Consider the following 14107-nt stretch of genomic DNA (forward strand, 5'->3'; position numbering starts at 1 on the left):
TAAATATTACTTGTTAAAATGTGTATTTTTAAACAACAAAACAAGGACATTTATGAAAATGGCCATAAAAGAAAATGTTTTATATACTTGCAGAAGAAATTAAGCCTCTTTAGAACTCAACCAGAAATTCTCATTGTTAATTCAACTGAAAACAGAGCAACATAGTACCCTAGCACTTCAAAATATGATCAAGCCCTGCATGTTGATGTCTTAGTAAGAAGTAGGTAGAGCTGACATAGACAAGTGTAAGGAGAACTACAGCGTCAATGATAATGAGAGCAATGACAAAAACGTCAAAAGTGTAGACACCCAGAATGTTAATTCATTAGAACGTGACTTCACACTGATTAATTATACACTCATCAAAATATCTGGAGTGCATAAGAAAAGCTAATTGAAGCATTCCATCGTGTATATGCTACTAAAAACAGTTTAAATAAGTGATAGAGAACTGGCTTTAAAATTACAAGTGTATGGAATTAAATCTGTAACCTTAAATGTGCTATATCAAGATATTAATAGTAGTAATGAAGATGATGATGGTGGTATCATGGAAACATCTACATTAACATTAATGTGGATTCCACTAAACATGGTTGTATAGAATCAGAAAACATAAAAGCTGTTTAGAAACTTAGAGATCAGCTTTTGGGACCAATTTGAAGATTACAAAATCTTTTTCAGAGTGAGACATTATAAAAATAACACATTCCCAAACAGAAAAAATCATAAGTAAATTAGGATTTTGTATTATTTCAACAACTAAGAAATCAAGTTTCCAAATTTTTTTTCAAGTAGGTCAGAAGAATATTATTTAAATAGACATATGTAATATGCTAATCTTAAGTAGTTCCTTCATTCAACAAATATTTACAGGGCTCCTACAATGCATACAATGCGTATGCTAGGGATGAAGAGGCATGACCATTTTCCTCAAAGATTCACATCTGGAATCTTCCTCAAAGATTCAAATCTTTCCTCAAAGATTCACATTCACACCTGATTAATTTCTTTATAATCAATGTATGGCCCCCAAATAAATCTATATGCTTTGAAAAGTTACTTAATTCACACTCAGTAATTAAGACAGCTTTCCTACTAACTAACATGAAATATAACAGTTTGCTATAAAATCTCATTTACTGTGGTCAGATCACTTCAATAATTTCAAGAGACTGGTTTGGTGTTTTTTTCCTTCTGACCTATAAACTGGAAGTGCCTCTATATCAACAACTAACTTAAGGATCTTTCTCAGGTGGTAATGCTATTTTCCATCTTCATCTAAAATAGATATTAAGAACTCTTAAACTGCTGACCACATCACCTATCGAGATTTCTGTGAATGGAAGTTTGAATTTATGGCAATAGTAGCTGAAGGAAGTATCCTTTATGGGCATTATAAGATTGTCTTCATCGAGTTAGGCTATAAAATCAACATTTTACAAATTAAAGCAGAAATATAAATCACATTAAAGAAAATGAATGGATCCCAGGCCAGAAAGAACTGGTCGTAACCTGATTGTATGTATTAATATAGGTTAAAGACTGAATATGGGGGTTTAGCCTAGGAAGCCAAGGGGGGAAAAAATGACTCTCTGAAGTATTTTGGTTGAACACTGATGTAGGGAATCTAAATCCATGTCCATTCAAAGGAGAAAGAACTGGACAAAGAATTTCCACCGTAATTATCCAAATAGCAATGCTATCTCTATTGTGATGCTGAATATATTAGGCTCTCTTAGTCTAATGCCATTAAACATTTGAATTATATAACTAACTCCCTTTATTCAGATTCCTTGCTCAGTAAATGACCTTTACTGATTACCCATATAGGTCAGTTCACAAGAACAAAACGATCTGGTGAAGCCAACTAGAGTGATCTAGCTCCTATGTTTGTTGGTTGGATGTGTGTGTGTGTGTGCGCGTGTGTGCGTGTGTGTGTTTTATTTTTAATCAATATCTAAACATGAATTGGCATTTTGATTTTAAATATCAATTTCATAAACTTCTTTAATGTCAGTCAACCTTGAGATACAGATCCACTCTAAGTGTGCCACAAATCTAGTTTCAGAACTTGCAAGGATGAGTGCCAAATCCTGCATTATAAATAATTCTGTGAGGAAATGCTATCCTGTGAGAACCTATCTAAGTGGCTGGTTGCCCTTTTGTCTGTTTCACTGTACATCCTCAAATTTATACACGTTTGAAAAACTCTTGAAGGTAAAAGGTGATAAGCAGCTCATTAATCTATAATGGATGTAAGTCACAGTTAGCACATCACACTCATTTACTTCTAAATGTAATAAGCATTATTACGATCTCATACAAAATATCAATTCGTTTGGACCCTTGAAGATAACATCCTCCTCTAGAAAACACCCAAGCCTATTTTTTGAGCCCCAGCACCAGCAATGCATCATACACAGTAAGTGCTTAATAAATGTTTGCTGGATCAATGATCGAAAGATGAAAAATATCTCTCTAGGGAGTTCTGACTCTCCACATACAGGAAGTCTCAGAAGTGTTTCTAGCATTAACATTCATTTGGAATTCTATGGTGTCTTGGACAGTCAGTGCTTACATTTTTAAGATGGAATTCTATAATAAATATTTTAGAATAAGTATGTTAACTAATATATTATCTATGCTATACTTTCCCATCTAGGTAACCTCATCCCAAGGGGTATGAAATTATATTTTTAAAAATAAATTATATACAAAATCATTTTAAAATAATATATATTGTATCTACATATTTATCTCAAAGTCTTCCAAAAGGCTCTGGTGAGGAGTATGAAATTCCTCAGCTATTAACGTGGCAGAATTGACGAGTATTTAGCTAACAACCTGTAACAAGTATGTAGTATTTTCAATAGCATATTAATTTATAAAGAAACAGGTTGCAGAATAAAGACAGAGCATTAGAGTAGAGGCACTGAGTATATGGCATACATTAGTCTTATAATTTTTTAAAAAACATAGAAGTTATGATATTAGATATACCACAAAATGTTGAAGAGCTTTTTGTTTAAAAATCAGTGAGTCAATCACATCAATTAATTCAACTTCTGAGACTAGCATAAAGGATTCCATTAAGCAAAGAGTTTATTAAAGCCTGTGCACATACAATTCAATGTAGAATTTTGATTTAATGGGGCAATTGGGGAAACAAGGCCACTGATCAAATACTGAGAATTACTTAGACATGAATGTTTTCAAAATATGGTATTAAACTACTGTTAAAGTAATATGGGCAGAAAAGCAACCAAAACATGGGCTAATATTAGTTTTTTCTAACTAGGAAAATTCATACTTTGGTCTATATACATGTGCCTAATTGCTATTCCCCTCCCAAATTGAACCCTATAGGTGCTTCAAACCAGAATTGAACTAAGCTAAATCTTTTCCAGGAAACCTGCTCCAGTATTTGCTATCTTCACTGACAGAACCTACTACCATCTATCCAGTAATTTAGAGGCTGTCATCCTTGACTCTGTTCTCTCCTTAATTCTACTACCCAAGTACTTTCTACTTTAAGCTGCTAAATATTACCTAGATCCTTCTCCTTCTTTTTTATCCCACTACTACTAGCTTGCATGACTTCTCACTCAATCATTGAAACAGCCTGTTAAAGAAGCACCTGCCTATAGACTGGTCCCCATCCGCAATCTTTTTCCCCACATTGTAGTCAAATTGATCCATGTCAGTCAAAAGACTGAAGTCACCTACCCTACTTTGTTAAAACCATTGACTTCCATGAAAATAAAAGCCAAGTTTCCTCTCATACAAGATGTTCCATTATCCTGCCTTGATTAACTCTCCAAAATCATTCCTTGCCTCAAATTCCTAGACTCCAACTTTACAGTCTAGAAATACCAATCTGCTTGTATTTCCCAGAATATTGCATGCTATTTCTCACCTCTTATTGTGGATACGTTATTTACTGAAAAGGTCTTCCAATTCTGCCCTAAGTCCTATTCATTTAATAAGTCTCGGCTCAATCAAGCAGCCTCTCCCTCTAAAAAATCTTTCCAAACGAGCATCACCTCTCATCCCCCATAATAATCAAGACACTAAGTTTACTACAGTAAAATGCCCTATTTAATGTCTGTCTGTCCCACTAGAGTATGAGTTCCTGGAGGAAAAGGACTCTATACTATTTATTCACCTTCGGATTCACCTTACAATACTGGGTACATATGAGGTATCCCACAAATATTTATTGCATTGATCAACTAGAATTGAACAGCAAAATGTCAAATGCTTATAACTAATAATTGCATTTAAGCCTACTTCAAATTTAAAACACCTAAACTATTACCCCCAAAGTGCACGATCAACAATTAAAGCAAGAATTTTATTAGGTATCACTAAGTGAGAATTTATAGTACCACCAGAAGCATCAAATGAGGTTAGATTTTAGATAAGGACTCTCTAAGAATTGATTCTCTGTAGGAATAGGTTACTCTATCACCAGAATTGTTTTCTTTTGTCATTTGTAATGACTGGTATATCTGGAACACCAATAATACGCAATGATGTGCTTTACATATAATCAAAACCACAAAACTATACTCAGGAACATCGAGCACCAGCCCCCCCCCCCCCCCAATTTTGACATATCAACAAACTCTATTTCTTTCTTAACCAAAATCTTCATAGATGCTTTAAATAATGGAGGGTTCCTGCTTCAATTTTTACCCAAAATTATCAGAAATCCCTATCTTTCTTCCTGGACCTGTGCAATAAACAGAAAAGAGCAAAAGACTCAGATTTCAAATAGATTTGGATTTGAAAACAAATCCTTTTTCTTATGAGTCATAGGTCCATAAAAAAGTAACTTGACTGCTCTGAGCAATAGTAGCAGTGATTATTTATTGAGTCTTAGCATGTGCCAGAAGTTGTGCTGAGTATTTTGCACATATTGCCTTATTGAAATCTCACAACAGCCCATTGAGGTAAGTATTGCTTATCCCTATTCTACAGATAAGGAAACTGGAGCTCAAAGATGTGAAGTGACATGGCCAAGGTCACACAGCAAAATAGGAATTCTAACCCAGGCCAGCAAAATTGCAAAGCCCATATTTTTAACCACTCACAATATACTGCTTCTGAGGCTCAGTTTTAAGTATTTCAAAATGGAGTAATTACATGCCTACCTCACAGAATTGATGTGGAGACAAAGTGAAATAATAAGTAAAGCATCTAATATACTAAGTGCACTCAATAAAGGATGCCCCCTTCCTTCTCTCGCTCCGGTGGTGATTATCACATTTATAATAAAGGAAACTGTCCCTCAATGTGCCTTACCTATATCAAAACAGAGATATATTGGGTCTCAATTAATTCACAAAAGGAAAATACTAACAGGTCAATAAATACTTTTAACATAAACAGATAAAAAGGAAAAAAAGTGAAGAAAAACAACATATTCTACCTCATTTTAGGACTGGAACCCTGCTACTGATATTTCCAAATGTGATAAAAATATGTAAATATTCAAAATATATCAATATATCAAAAGTTAGGAGAGAAGAGCACGGAACCCAGAAACGAAAATTCATTGCGGCTTACAGGAAGACTCTCAATAGAACATATCCAATGATATGACCTTCTTTTAAAAAAGTACTTCTAGTGGGAAAGACAGATTTTGAACAAAGATAGAGACAATAAGGATAATCTTTCTGCCATAAGTTGTTTTGTTTTTTGGAAACAGACTTTAATTCTCAGTACTAAGCAGCCTAAAAAGATGGGGAGTTGGGAGTGGAATGAGGTGCAAAGAAAAAATTACAGCACTTTTGCTGTTAATTACCAACAAATCTATACATCCTTTACTTTCTTTTTTTCCCTTTTTTTCCTTTTTTTGGTACATAGTTATGACATTTATCTCTGATACCTGTAAAGAAATTAAATCAGAACTATTTTTATTTAATTCCCTAATAAATAAGAACTAAATGTAAAGTACATTGGGTATATACACAAACCTAAGTACTGTGACTTAAAACAGAACAAGATTTTACATCAAGCCCATCTGGTGTTACATTAGGGTGTGTCCTATAGCAATCCAACCAAGGGTGACTGCCAAACTAAGCTACAGAAGACAACTCAGAAAGCTGGTGAGTCCCATAATGTAAGCTCTATTTCAAAAAGTGCATTAGAACACCCACTTGAAAAGATTATCTGATATCACTCCACCCTCATAGTAACTCTTCTATTTCTGAAATATTGTTTTCGTCACAAAAATATGGGCCAGTACTGGACACGGCAGACACCCTGAGAAGGCGACATTGTAGAGATAGCAGTTATCTAATTTACCCACAAGGTAATGTCACAATTTTATGTCCCAATCCTGATAACTTCATCTTTCTGCTAAGTTCTCTAAGAGGTAAATTGATTTCTTCAAGCCTGAATTTCCACATATGAAAAATAGAAATCATAATATACTTCTGCCTCACTAGGTTCCAAAAATGGAAACTAGCTAAGAAAAAAATTAATGTGAAGTACTCTGAAAAGAATAAACTAGATTCCCTGACCTGATTATTGGTCAGAGCCTTGTAAAACTAGACTTACTACTTCTTCCGATTCCATACATGCCACTTGGTCATCAGACTGATAAATAGCATTGACTGTACAGTTGATCCACTTAAGAGCTTAAAGTAATAGAAACAAATTTTGTATCATGATGTATTTTCATACCCATTTAAGTTACTACTTGCAAAGTAAATTTATACATAAACATTATAAAAAATAGATAAGAAAAATGAAATTAATTTAAAAATTTTGAAATTTAAACAATTTTCAAAATAGTCAGTTGCCGGTATAGAATAGTCTGAAACCAATACTGAACAACTATGCAAGAATAGGAAATGAGCTAACCAAGAAATAGACGGAATCACACAGTAAGTTTCATCTGATGGGCCGAAATACAATATGGAGTATTTTTATATTGTTCTGTCTGAGATGTCTGTCTCAGATTCTTAACTCCCAGATTCTATTTTTAAAAATCACTTAACACTGTGTATTTCCAATAGCCATCAAGGCATATACTGTCATCCCTGACACAGAAGATTGTCAGCAGACTCAATATGTACACTAACGATCTCAGGCAACAATGCCCATCTTCTTATCAAAGAGATCCTTATTCCAGAAGAAAAAGTTTAAAGTTATCTAAGAAAAATCATTCGAAACCATAGGAAGTAGTCATTATAAAATGTTAGAATCACTAATACTTCTTACTTCTTCTTAAGTTTATCTTACATGCTAAATTTCAAAACCAAAAACTGTCAGGCACTATAACATTTTTAGTTTTCTCCCAAGTCGACAGTGCTCTATTCTAGCACTGTCAAATAATGATAGCTGCTGTCATTATTTTTATACAATAGCTGGCAGCAAATTGCACAGAGACCCTTTATCTTAGAAGAGTTACCAAATAGCTCAAACAAATGCTGGGACCTTACAGTAGTACTGACCACCTTCCTAAGTCAAAATAAGTGAGCTCTCATGCCTTATTGATACTTGCCCAGAGCGTTAGCTGTTTTATTAAAAAAAAAAAAAGATTTTACTTATTTTATTTTTTTAACTGTTTAAAAATAACTTTTTTTCCTCCTTACACATATATTCCCATCCTCTCCTTCCTGCTACTAGAAACTGTCTTAAAGGTTTTCACATTTACTTTTAGCTTTAACACTTTCAATCAAAATTGCAATTCTGTTTTTGGAAGCAGCCACCCTCCAGGAAGTATACTTGAAGATATTAAAAAATGCAGAAAATAAATAAGTTCTTCTCATTTAACAAAGTCAACAATGCATATAAAGGGATTTAGGAAAACCGGTGATTTCAGACACAAGCGATTTGACAGGCCAGATGAACACAAATATTATTCCAAGTCACTGAAAAACATCAGAGTGACCAATTCTAGGTCTCTTGTACTAATTAATAGACAAGAGTTCCTCTCTATCACTATTTGCTTTGGCAATCTAAAATGCTGATATTCTCCTAGATCTAACAGAGAGGAAAAATGGGTATCTTCTCCATCTAACACCTAAGTGGGTAACCTAGATACTGTAAATAGAGGCTACATAAAGGATGCAAGAGACAGCTCTGAAGTGAGAGCCAAAATATTTAACCTGCAACTTTTTGGAAAAGAATCTGAAAACACGTGCATCTTAGCCAAAACCTGTACTAACATGGAATTGCCACAGGCTAGTAAGTTAAAAAACTCTCTACCAAACATAAGTTTACTGTTGTTGGGTGAGAAAAGCTCAAATGTCAAAAGCACAGTTCTTATTTGTTCAAATTGATCATGCCTACACTCTGCACTGTTTATTTAAAAAGATGAGTGAACTGCCTTTCTGAAGCAAGCACTTGAAAAACCAGAATCAAATTCACAAATAAAGCAGTCAATTAACCAATTGACAAGCATTTTCCTGTGGCTGTGTCTAGGGGATGACAGTCGAGTCTCTGATTAACAGTTACTCCCTACCCGAGACATGCAATGTTTCTAAAGCCAACAGCTAACTAATAGAAACTACATATTAATCTCTTTTTACTCTTTGGGAAATTGTGTGAGCTATCTGAGAAATAAAAACATTACACCAAATAACTAGTATATTGAAATGTAAAAATTCTATTGCCTAAATTGTAGTCATAGTATATTTTTTATCAAATCAACTAGCAAAAAAAAGAATGCAAAAGATTCATTATGAGATTAGCATGATAATTTAGTATACATTCACTCACTAACTTTACTAGTTTTTTCTTTCTAAATGATAAAGAAATTGTAAGGACTGCTTCTAGAATTAAATTTTCTTAGGAAGTGCTCATTACTTAAAAGAACTACAACTTTTAAATAAATAAAGCAAATTCAAATAACTCAATCATAATTTCAAGTCAATAGTTAAAATTACTTAAAGTTAATACATTGCAAAATGTATTCAATAGTACTCTATATAAATTGCTTATAATTCAGTAGTCTTTACTAATTACTAAGCTCGTAGCTTTATAATAACTTAAAAGTTTCGAGAGCTGTTAGAAGTAAAAAAAAAAAAAGTTGCTCTCTCTGGATAGTCAGAATACATTTCTGAATACGCTCACAATTAAGTAGATGATTCACTTTTCTTAGTTATTAAATCTTCAGGGGGGAAAGAAAAGAAAATGCTTTTCCTTCACATATCGCCAAAACAGAAAACTTGTAAATTTAATTATATTTACATGTAAGTCCAATGTCCTTTCTATAACATATAAGAATAAAATATAAATCAAAAGTATAAAAACAAGATTTCAAATTACTTTTGAGTAAGAGTAATAAAGCACTTGCACTTAATAACTAAATTGATAAAACATTGTAATTAAGAAAAAAGCAACCATATTCTTAATAAAGGAAAGTATTTTGTCTTCTGTCACTGACAGCACGTAAGTTGCATCTTATTCCACAAAAACAATGTATATTACATCAGTAAATGACCCTTTATCAAAAATAGTACCCAAAACTGTCTTTTCCTACAAATTCAAAACATCTTTCCAAATTTTATCAGTTCTTCTCTGAACAAAAGACTTTCAACCTTGTTAGAGAAATGGATATAAATGAGTTCTATAAATTTTCAATTACACTTCACTTCCAATGCTTTGGAGAAGAAACTTTCACATTTTTTAAAAGCAAGTAACACTATAATTTTATCACTGACAATTTAGCTTTCTACCAAGGCAATATAAAATTATTTCATTTATTAACTGTGAAGAGTCCTTTGGAAGTGACGTTTCCACATTTTTTACCCAACAACAACAAAAAATCCAGTCACAAACCTGGCAAGTCAAAACAATAACCAGCAAATTCTAACCTTTCTTACCTGATACAGGTAAGCACCAGCTCCCAAATGCCACCTTGGGATAGTTCAGACTAGTAAGCAGGCTCATGTTTTATAATACTAGAATGAACAGGAATAAATCTGTGTTGTTCTTTCTTTAGCAAAATCTATAACAGTAGCTATACCACAATGTGAGAGGACCCCACAGACCTAACAAATTCAAGTCTGTTGCTGGAGAAATAGAAAAAAAAAAAAATCATAAAACGAAGACTTACTGCTTGTCATGTGACTTGGTGAGGCATGCTGTCCATTGGGTGTGCTTGAGGTGAGGTCAATTGCCATATTGGAGTGTTCCCTTTCGGGTGAAAGCTCATTGTCACCTGCTTTCACAAAATATAATCTTTTGGTTTCTATTCATTGTCATGTAAGATGTAATTACTAACTTTGCTTTATACACGCAATGGCATGCATAGCCTTCAAACTGTAAGGTAATACATTTTTCCCTTAAAAAAAAACTATAAGGAAATACCATTAGAAATATACAGTTGAATGAAAGGATGAAAAGCCATAATCAACCCACAATAAAAAAATTAACAAAACTTCATTATCTTAATATATAAGTTGTTGATTTCTAAAGTATCTTTCAGTTGAAAGAAATAACTTTTCTTTTAACATCTAATTTAATTGTTAAGCATACAAAATATATAATGAGCATTTTCCAAAATGCTGGCTATCAGAGAGAGGATGGAAAAGACAGGTAGTTCAAGAAATGTCAAGTTAGGAAAGCTAATTCTCTTTCACATAGTATGTCTGAAAAATTAGGTTACAGAGAAGTAAATATTTAGTACACATCATATTAATAGACATATATGAAACCTGGACTATTCTAAACTTACAACAAAGTAAATTATAAAAAGTAGGAAAGTGCTGATCTGCTAGCTACTATTGATTTAAGTATACTACTTAACTTAGTATATTTCTATATTTCCTTCTTATTTCACTTCAGTGCTGTTATTTTCTCAAACTCATTCAAAGGTGAAATTGTGAACAGATAGAAAAAAAGAGTACAGAATTCTTAATAAAGTTTCATAATCCAGGAATTAAAACACAGGTAATACAAAGGCAACTTTATTACCAATGACAAATTAATGAAAACTAATACTTACACGTTATATAGCCATCAATAGCCTCTGTTTCCATAGTCAAAGTGCAATGCTGCAAAACAAAAGATTATACCCTTAATACAATGATTCCTTTCAGTATCTGCCATCAAATTCTTAACTTATTTGAAGCTCCAAGCAGTTGGTCCATGTTGCTGCTGCAACCTGTGCCCAGAAACATACACAGTGTACTGTATGTGCTCATTTGCAAGTCACTGAACTCTTTCTGCAAATGATCTGATTCCTGCTGGAGATAGGATAGGAAAGATAAGTATGCAGTGAGATGGGCTAGAGCAAAAAAAGAATGACTGTCTTAATCAAAATTTACTGGGTTTAAAGAAAAAATAAGGGGTCCACCTCAAATGTGTCAGCTTTAACTGGGATTTAAGTGTTTTACCATTCGCTACTTCCCACAATCACACTGCAGTTTGAGGACTTCCCCAGTATACAGATAGCTCTATTCACAATTGTTGCAAGTTGGTTCATCATGTTCTAACAGGGAGGGGGAGGACAAACAAACATAAGAAAACAAAACAAAACAAAAAACTTAGTGCCCAACGGTGTCTTGAAGATTTCTACAGCAGTTGGCCAACTCTCTTACTTGTATTGACATTTTAGCCTACCCCAAGTTCTGTGTAAGCACCTGTTCAATGTAACCTTAATTTCCTGCCAGACCATGCTTGGATACAAATGCCAAGCCTGCTTAATACAGTCTGATTTTGAAAATTTCATAAACTTTGGTTGTACTAGAGAGAATCACTTAAAAAAAAAAAAAAAACTTTGCACAATTATTCTCATGCACAAATGACACAAAACAGAACATAATTCTCAGAAACAAAAGTAAACTGTATGAGATGACACCCCCTAGCTTTGATTCACATAATGAAAAGATCGATAATCTAACTGTATTCTGTGGGGGAAAAAAAAGTTTAAGAATTGACAAGTCCTGTGAAGATTTTTACTTTTTCCCCCCCTTTGGCCTTGGTCCTTTTTGCCTTTAGTTTCAAAACTCTCACTGCACCAGCAGCTAAATTATTCACAATGAGCCATTTCTGTATTGATCGCCAAGTATATTTAGCCCTGGCTCCTGGAATTTCTCCATTACTTACTGGAAAACAGGCAGCTTCACTTCTTGTCTCCAAAACCACTTCCCTTCTCCCTCCCCCCCCCTTTTTCCCCACCCCCCTCCCCTCCCCCCCCCCCCCCCCCAAAAACCCCCCCCCCCCCTCTTCCCCCCCCCCCCCAAAAAAAAACTTTTCTTTCTTTCTTTATGGAAAAATCAGATCAAATTCCCAACTCAGTCACTACATAGCACTTAAATTTCAACCTGCTGTACTGTTATCACATTCTTTTAAATTATGATTACATAAGGCTTTTAAGAAAGAGATCTGTAAAGTTTAAAAGAGGAGCAGTTTCTTCGGATATTTTACAAATGAGCTTATCTCTTTAAAAATGTACACATTTAACACACACACATTAAAAAGAAAGAAACGTCAGGGAGAAGCGAAAGAAGGCTGCCCCATCAATGAAATGGTTATTAACCCTCAGAGAAGGAAAGAAAGAAAAAGAAAAAGGAGAAAGAGAAACGAAATGTACATACAAAAGAAATTGTCCTTTGATTAAAAAAGATTCATCACCATTTCCAGCTCTGTCGGGAGATCTCAGCTTCTTCTAACCCCTCAAAGAGGAGGTGACAATGTCGGGCTGAAGATAAACGGAGGGAGAAAGAAAGAAGTTTTTTGTGTTTCCCCCTTCTCTCTTTCCCTCCCTTGCCCCCTCCAAGCCAAGCCCCCTGCAGAGTTCAAGGGGAGGAGGAAGGAAAAGCACTTTACAGGTGGGTCATTCCAAGCCCAAATCCAGCAAACAGATCGGCTGATAAACAAAACCAAGAAATGAGAGAGAAGGAACACCCCCCTTCTCCTCCTCCTCCTCCTCGTCCTCCTCCTCCTCCTTGTTCCACCCCTCCCCCTCGTCCCTTTGGGATGGTCTAGTAGGAAAAGTCACTCAGGAATGGCACCACGTACTTTCAGGAAAGAGGAAAAAAAAAAGAGAGAGAGAGAGGTCAGTCAGTGCTATAGCAATGCGATTAACAAGAGAAAAAACTTGATCCACCGGTTCCTTAAGAATCGACCAAAAGCTAAGACAAGAAAACTGAAAGAAAAGGAGGGGGGGCGGGTAGAGGGGAGGGACAGTCAGGCAGAACCCAGCTAGGAACCTAGGCCAACTTCACAGGACTGTTTTTGGCCCTTGGCAAAAAAGAAAATAATTAAATCTTAATTCCATCTCTTTCGCCCATACTAGAACCTGTCAAAGTGATTTAACTGCTGCCTTTTTACATATGTCATACCAGGGTTTTTGTTTTTTGTTTTTTTTTTTTTTTAATTCCAACAGGATCTGGATATTACCTTCTATCTGGACAGCTGCAATTTATTCCAGCCTACCCAATCTTCCTTCTTGGAATTCAAGTTAAAACAAAGCAAAACAAGTCCAAATTCATGACAGCTATGGAGATGAGAACTGATTAATCGATTAACATCCCAGAAGCAGATTACAAGGAGGGGACGATAAATTAAGGCAGAGGACATCATCTTCAACCCAATTCCCTGAGCGTCCTTTACAAAAATCATTACCCTAATCAGAACCACAATCCATCCCTCCCAGAGAAAAATACCTATATTATTATTAGTAGTAGTAGTATTATTATTATTATTATTATTACTGGTTAACAGCAACAAGTCATTTGATCACACCACAGTGCAAAACGAGATGCTATATAATTACACTTAACTTTGAAAACACTCCCCCCTTTGCAAATCATACACATATTTATATATAATCTATGAATCAGAAGACAAATAAAACAAGAGCTGTTCTTCACCACGCAAAAGCCAAGCGGAGATTTACCTCAGCAGTGCATGCAGTAAAATAATCCCATCACCCTTTTGTTTGTGTTTACTGTTAATGTGTCCTCTGTCTTTCTTTCTTTCCTGTGCCTAACGTGTGTTTGTGCACTGCAGTTGGTGGTGGAAACTAAGGCAGTGGATCTGTAGCTAAGGGTAATCCTGTTTTTACTTCCTCCATCTTCAGCGAGGAGCAGGGTTAGCCCGGGACAGCTGGTCAAACCCCGAGAAACCGATCCGGTGG

General features: G+C 34.7%; 1 protein-coding gene across 13 annotated transcripts in view; it reads right to left on the reverse strand.

The window, feature by feature from the left end:
* Window positions 1-14107, reverse strand: part of IKZF2 (IKAROS family zinc finger 2) — a 156567-nt gene that overhangs the window by 141019 nt on the left and 1441 nt on the right. The window contains exons 1-4 of one of the 13 annotated variants that reach the window (XM_023220314.2): window positions 13868-14067; window positions 12564-12667; window positions 10970-11018; window positions 10079-10183 (exon numbers count right to left, since the gene is read on the reverse strand). In XM_023220314.2, the coding sequence (XP_023076082.1) occupies window positions 10079-10183; window positions 10970-11003 (139 nt within the window). In that variant the 5' untranslated portion in view covers window positions 11004-11018; window positions 12564-12667; window positions 13868-14067. Of the gene's footprint in view, window positions 1-9845; window positions 10026-10078; window positions 10187-10969; window positions 11019-11360; window positions 11366-12563; window positions 12668-12795; window positions 12857-13867; window positions 14068-14107 lie in introns of those variants that run through there. The other 12 variants (XM_023220288.1, XM_023220241.1, XM_023220246.1 and 9 more) reach the window with 12 other exon arrangements.

This window comes from Piliocolobus tephrosceles, chromosome 11, assembly GCF_002776525.5.
Source record: "Piliocolobus tephrosceles isolate RC106 chromosome 11, ASM277652v3, whole genome shotgun sequence".
NCBI lineage: Eukaryota > Metazoa > Chordata > Mammalia > Primates > Cercopithecidae > Piliocolobus > Piliocolobus tephrosceles.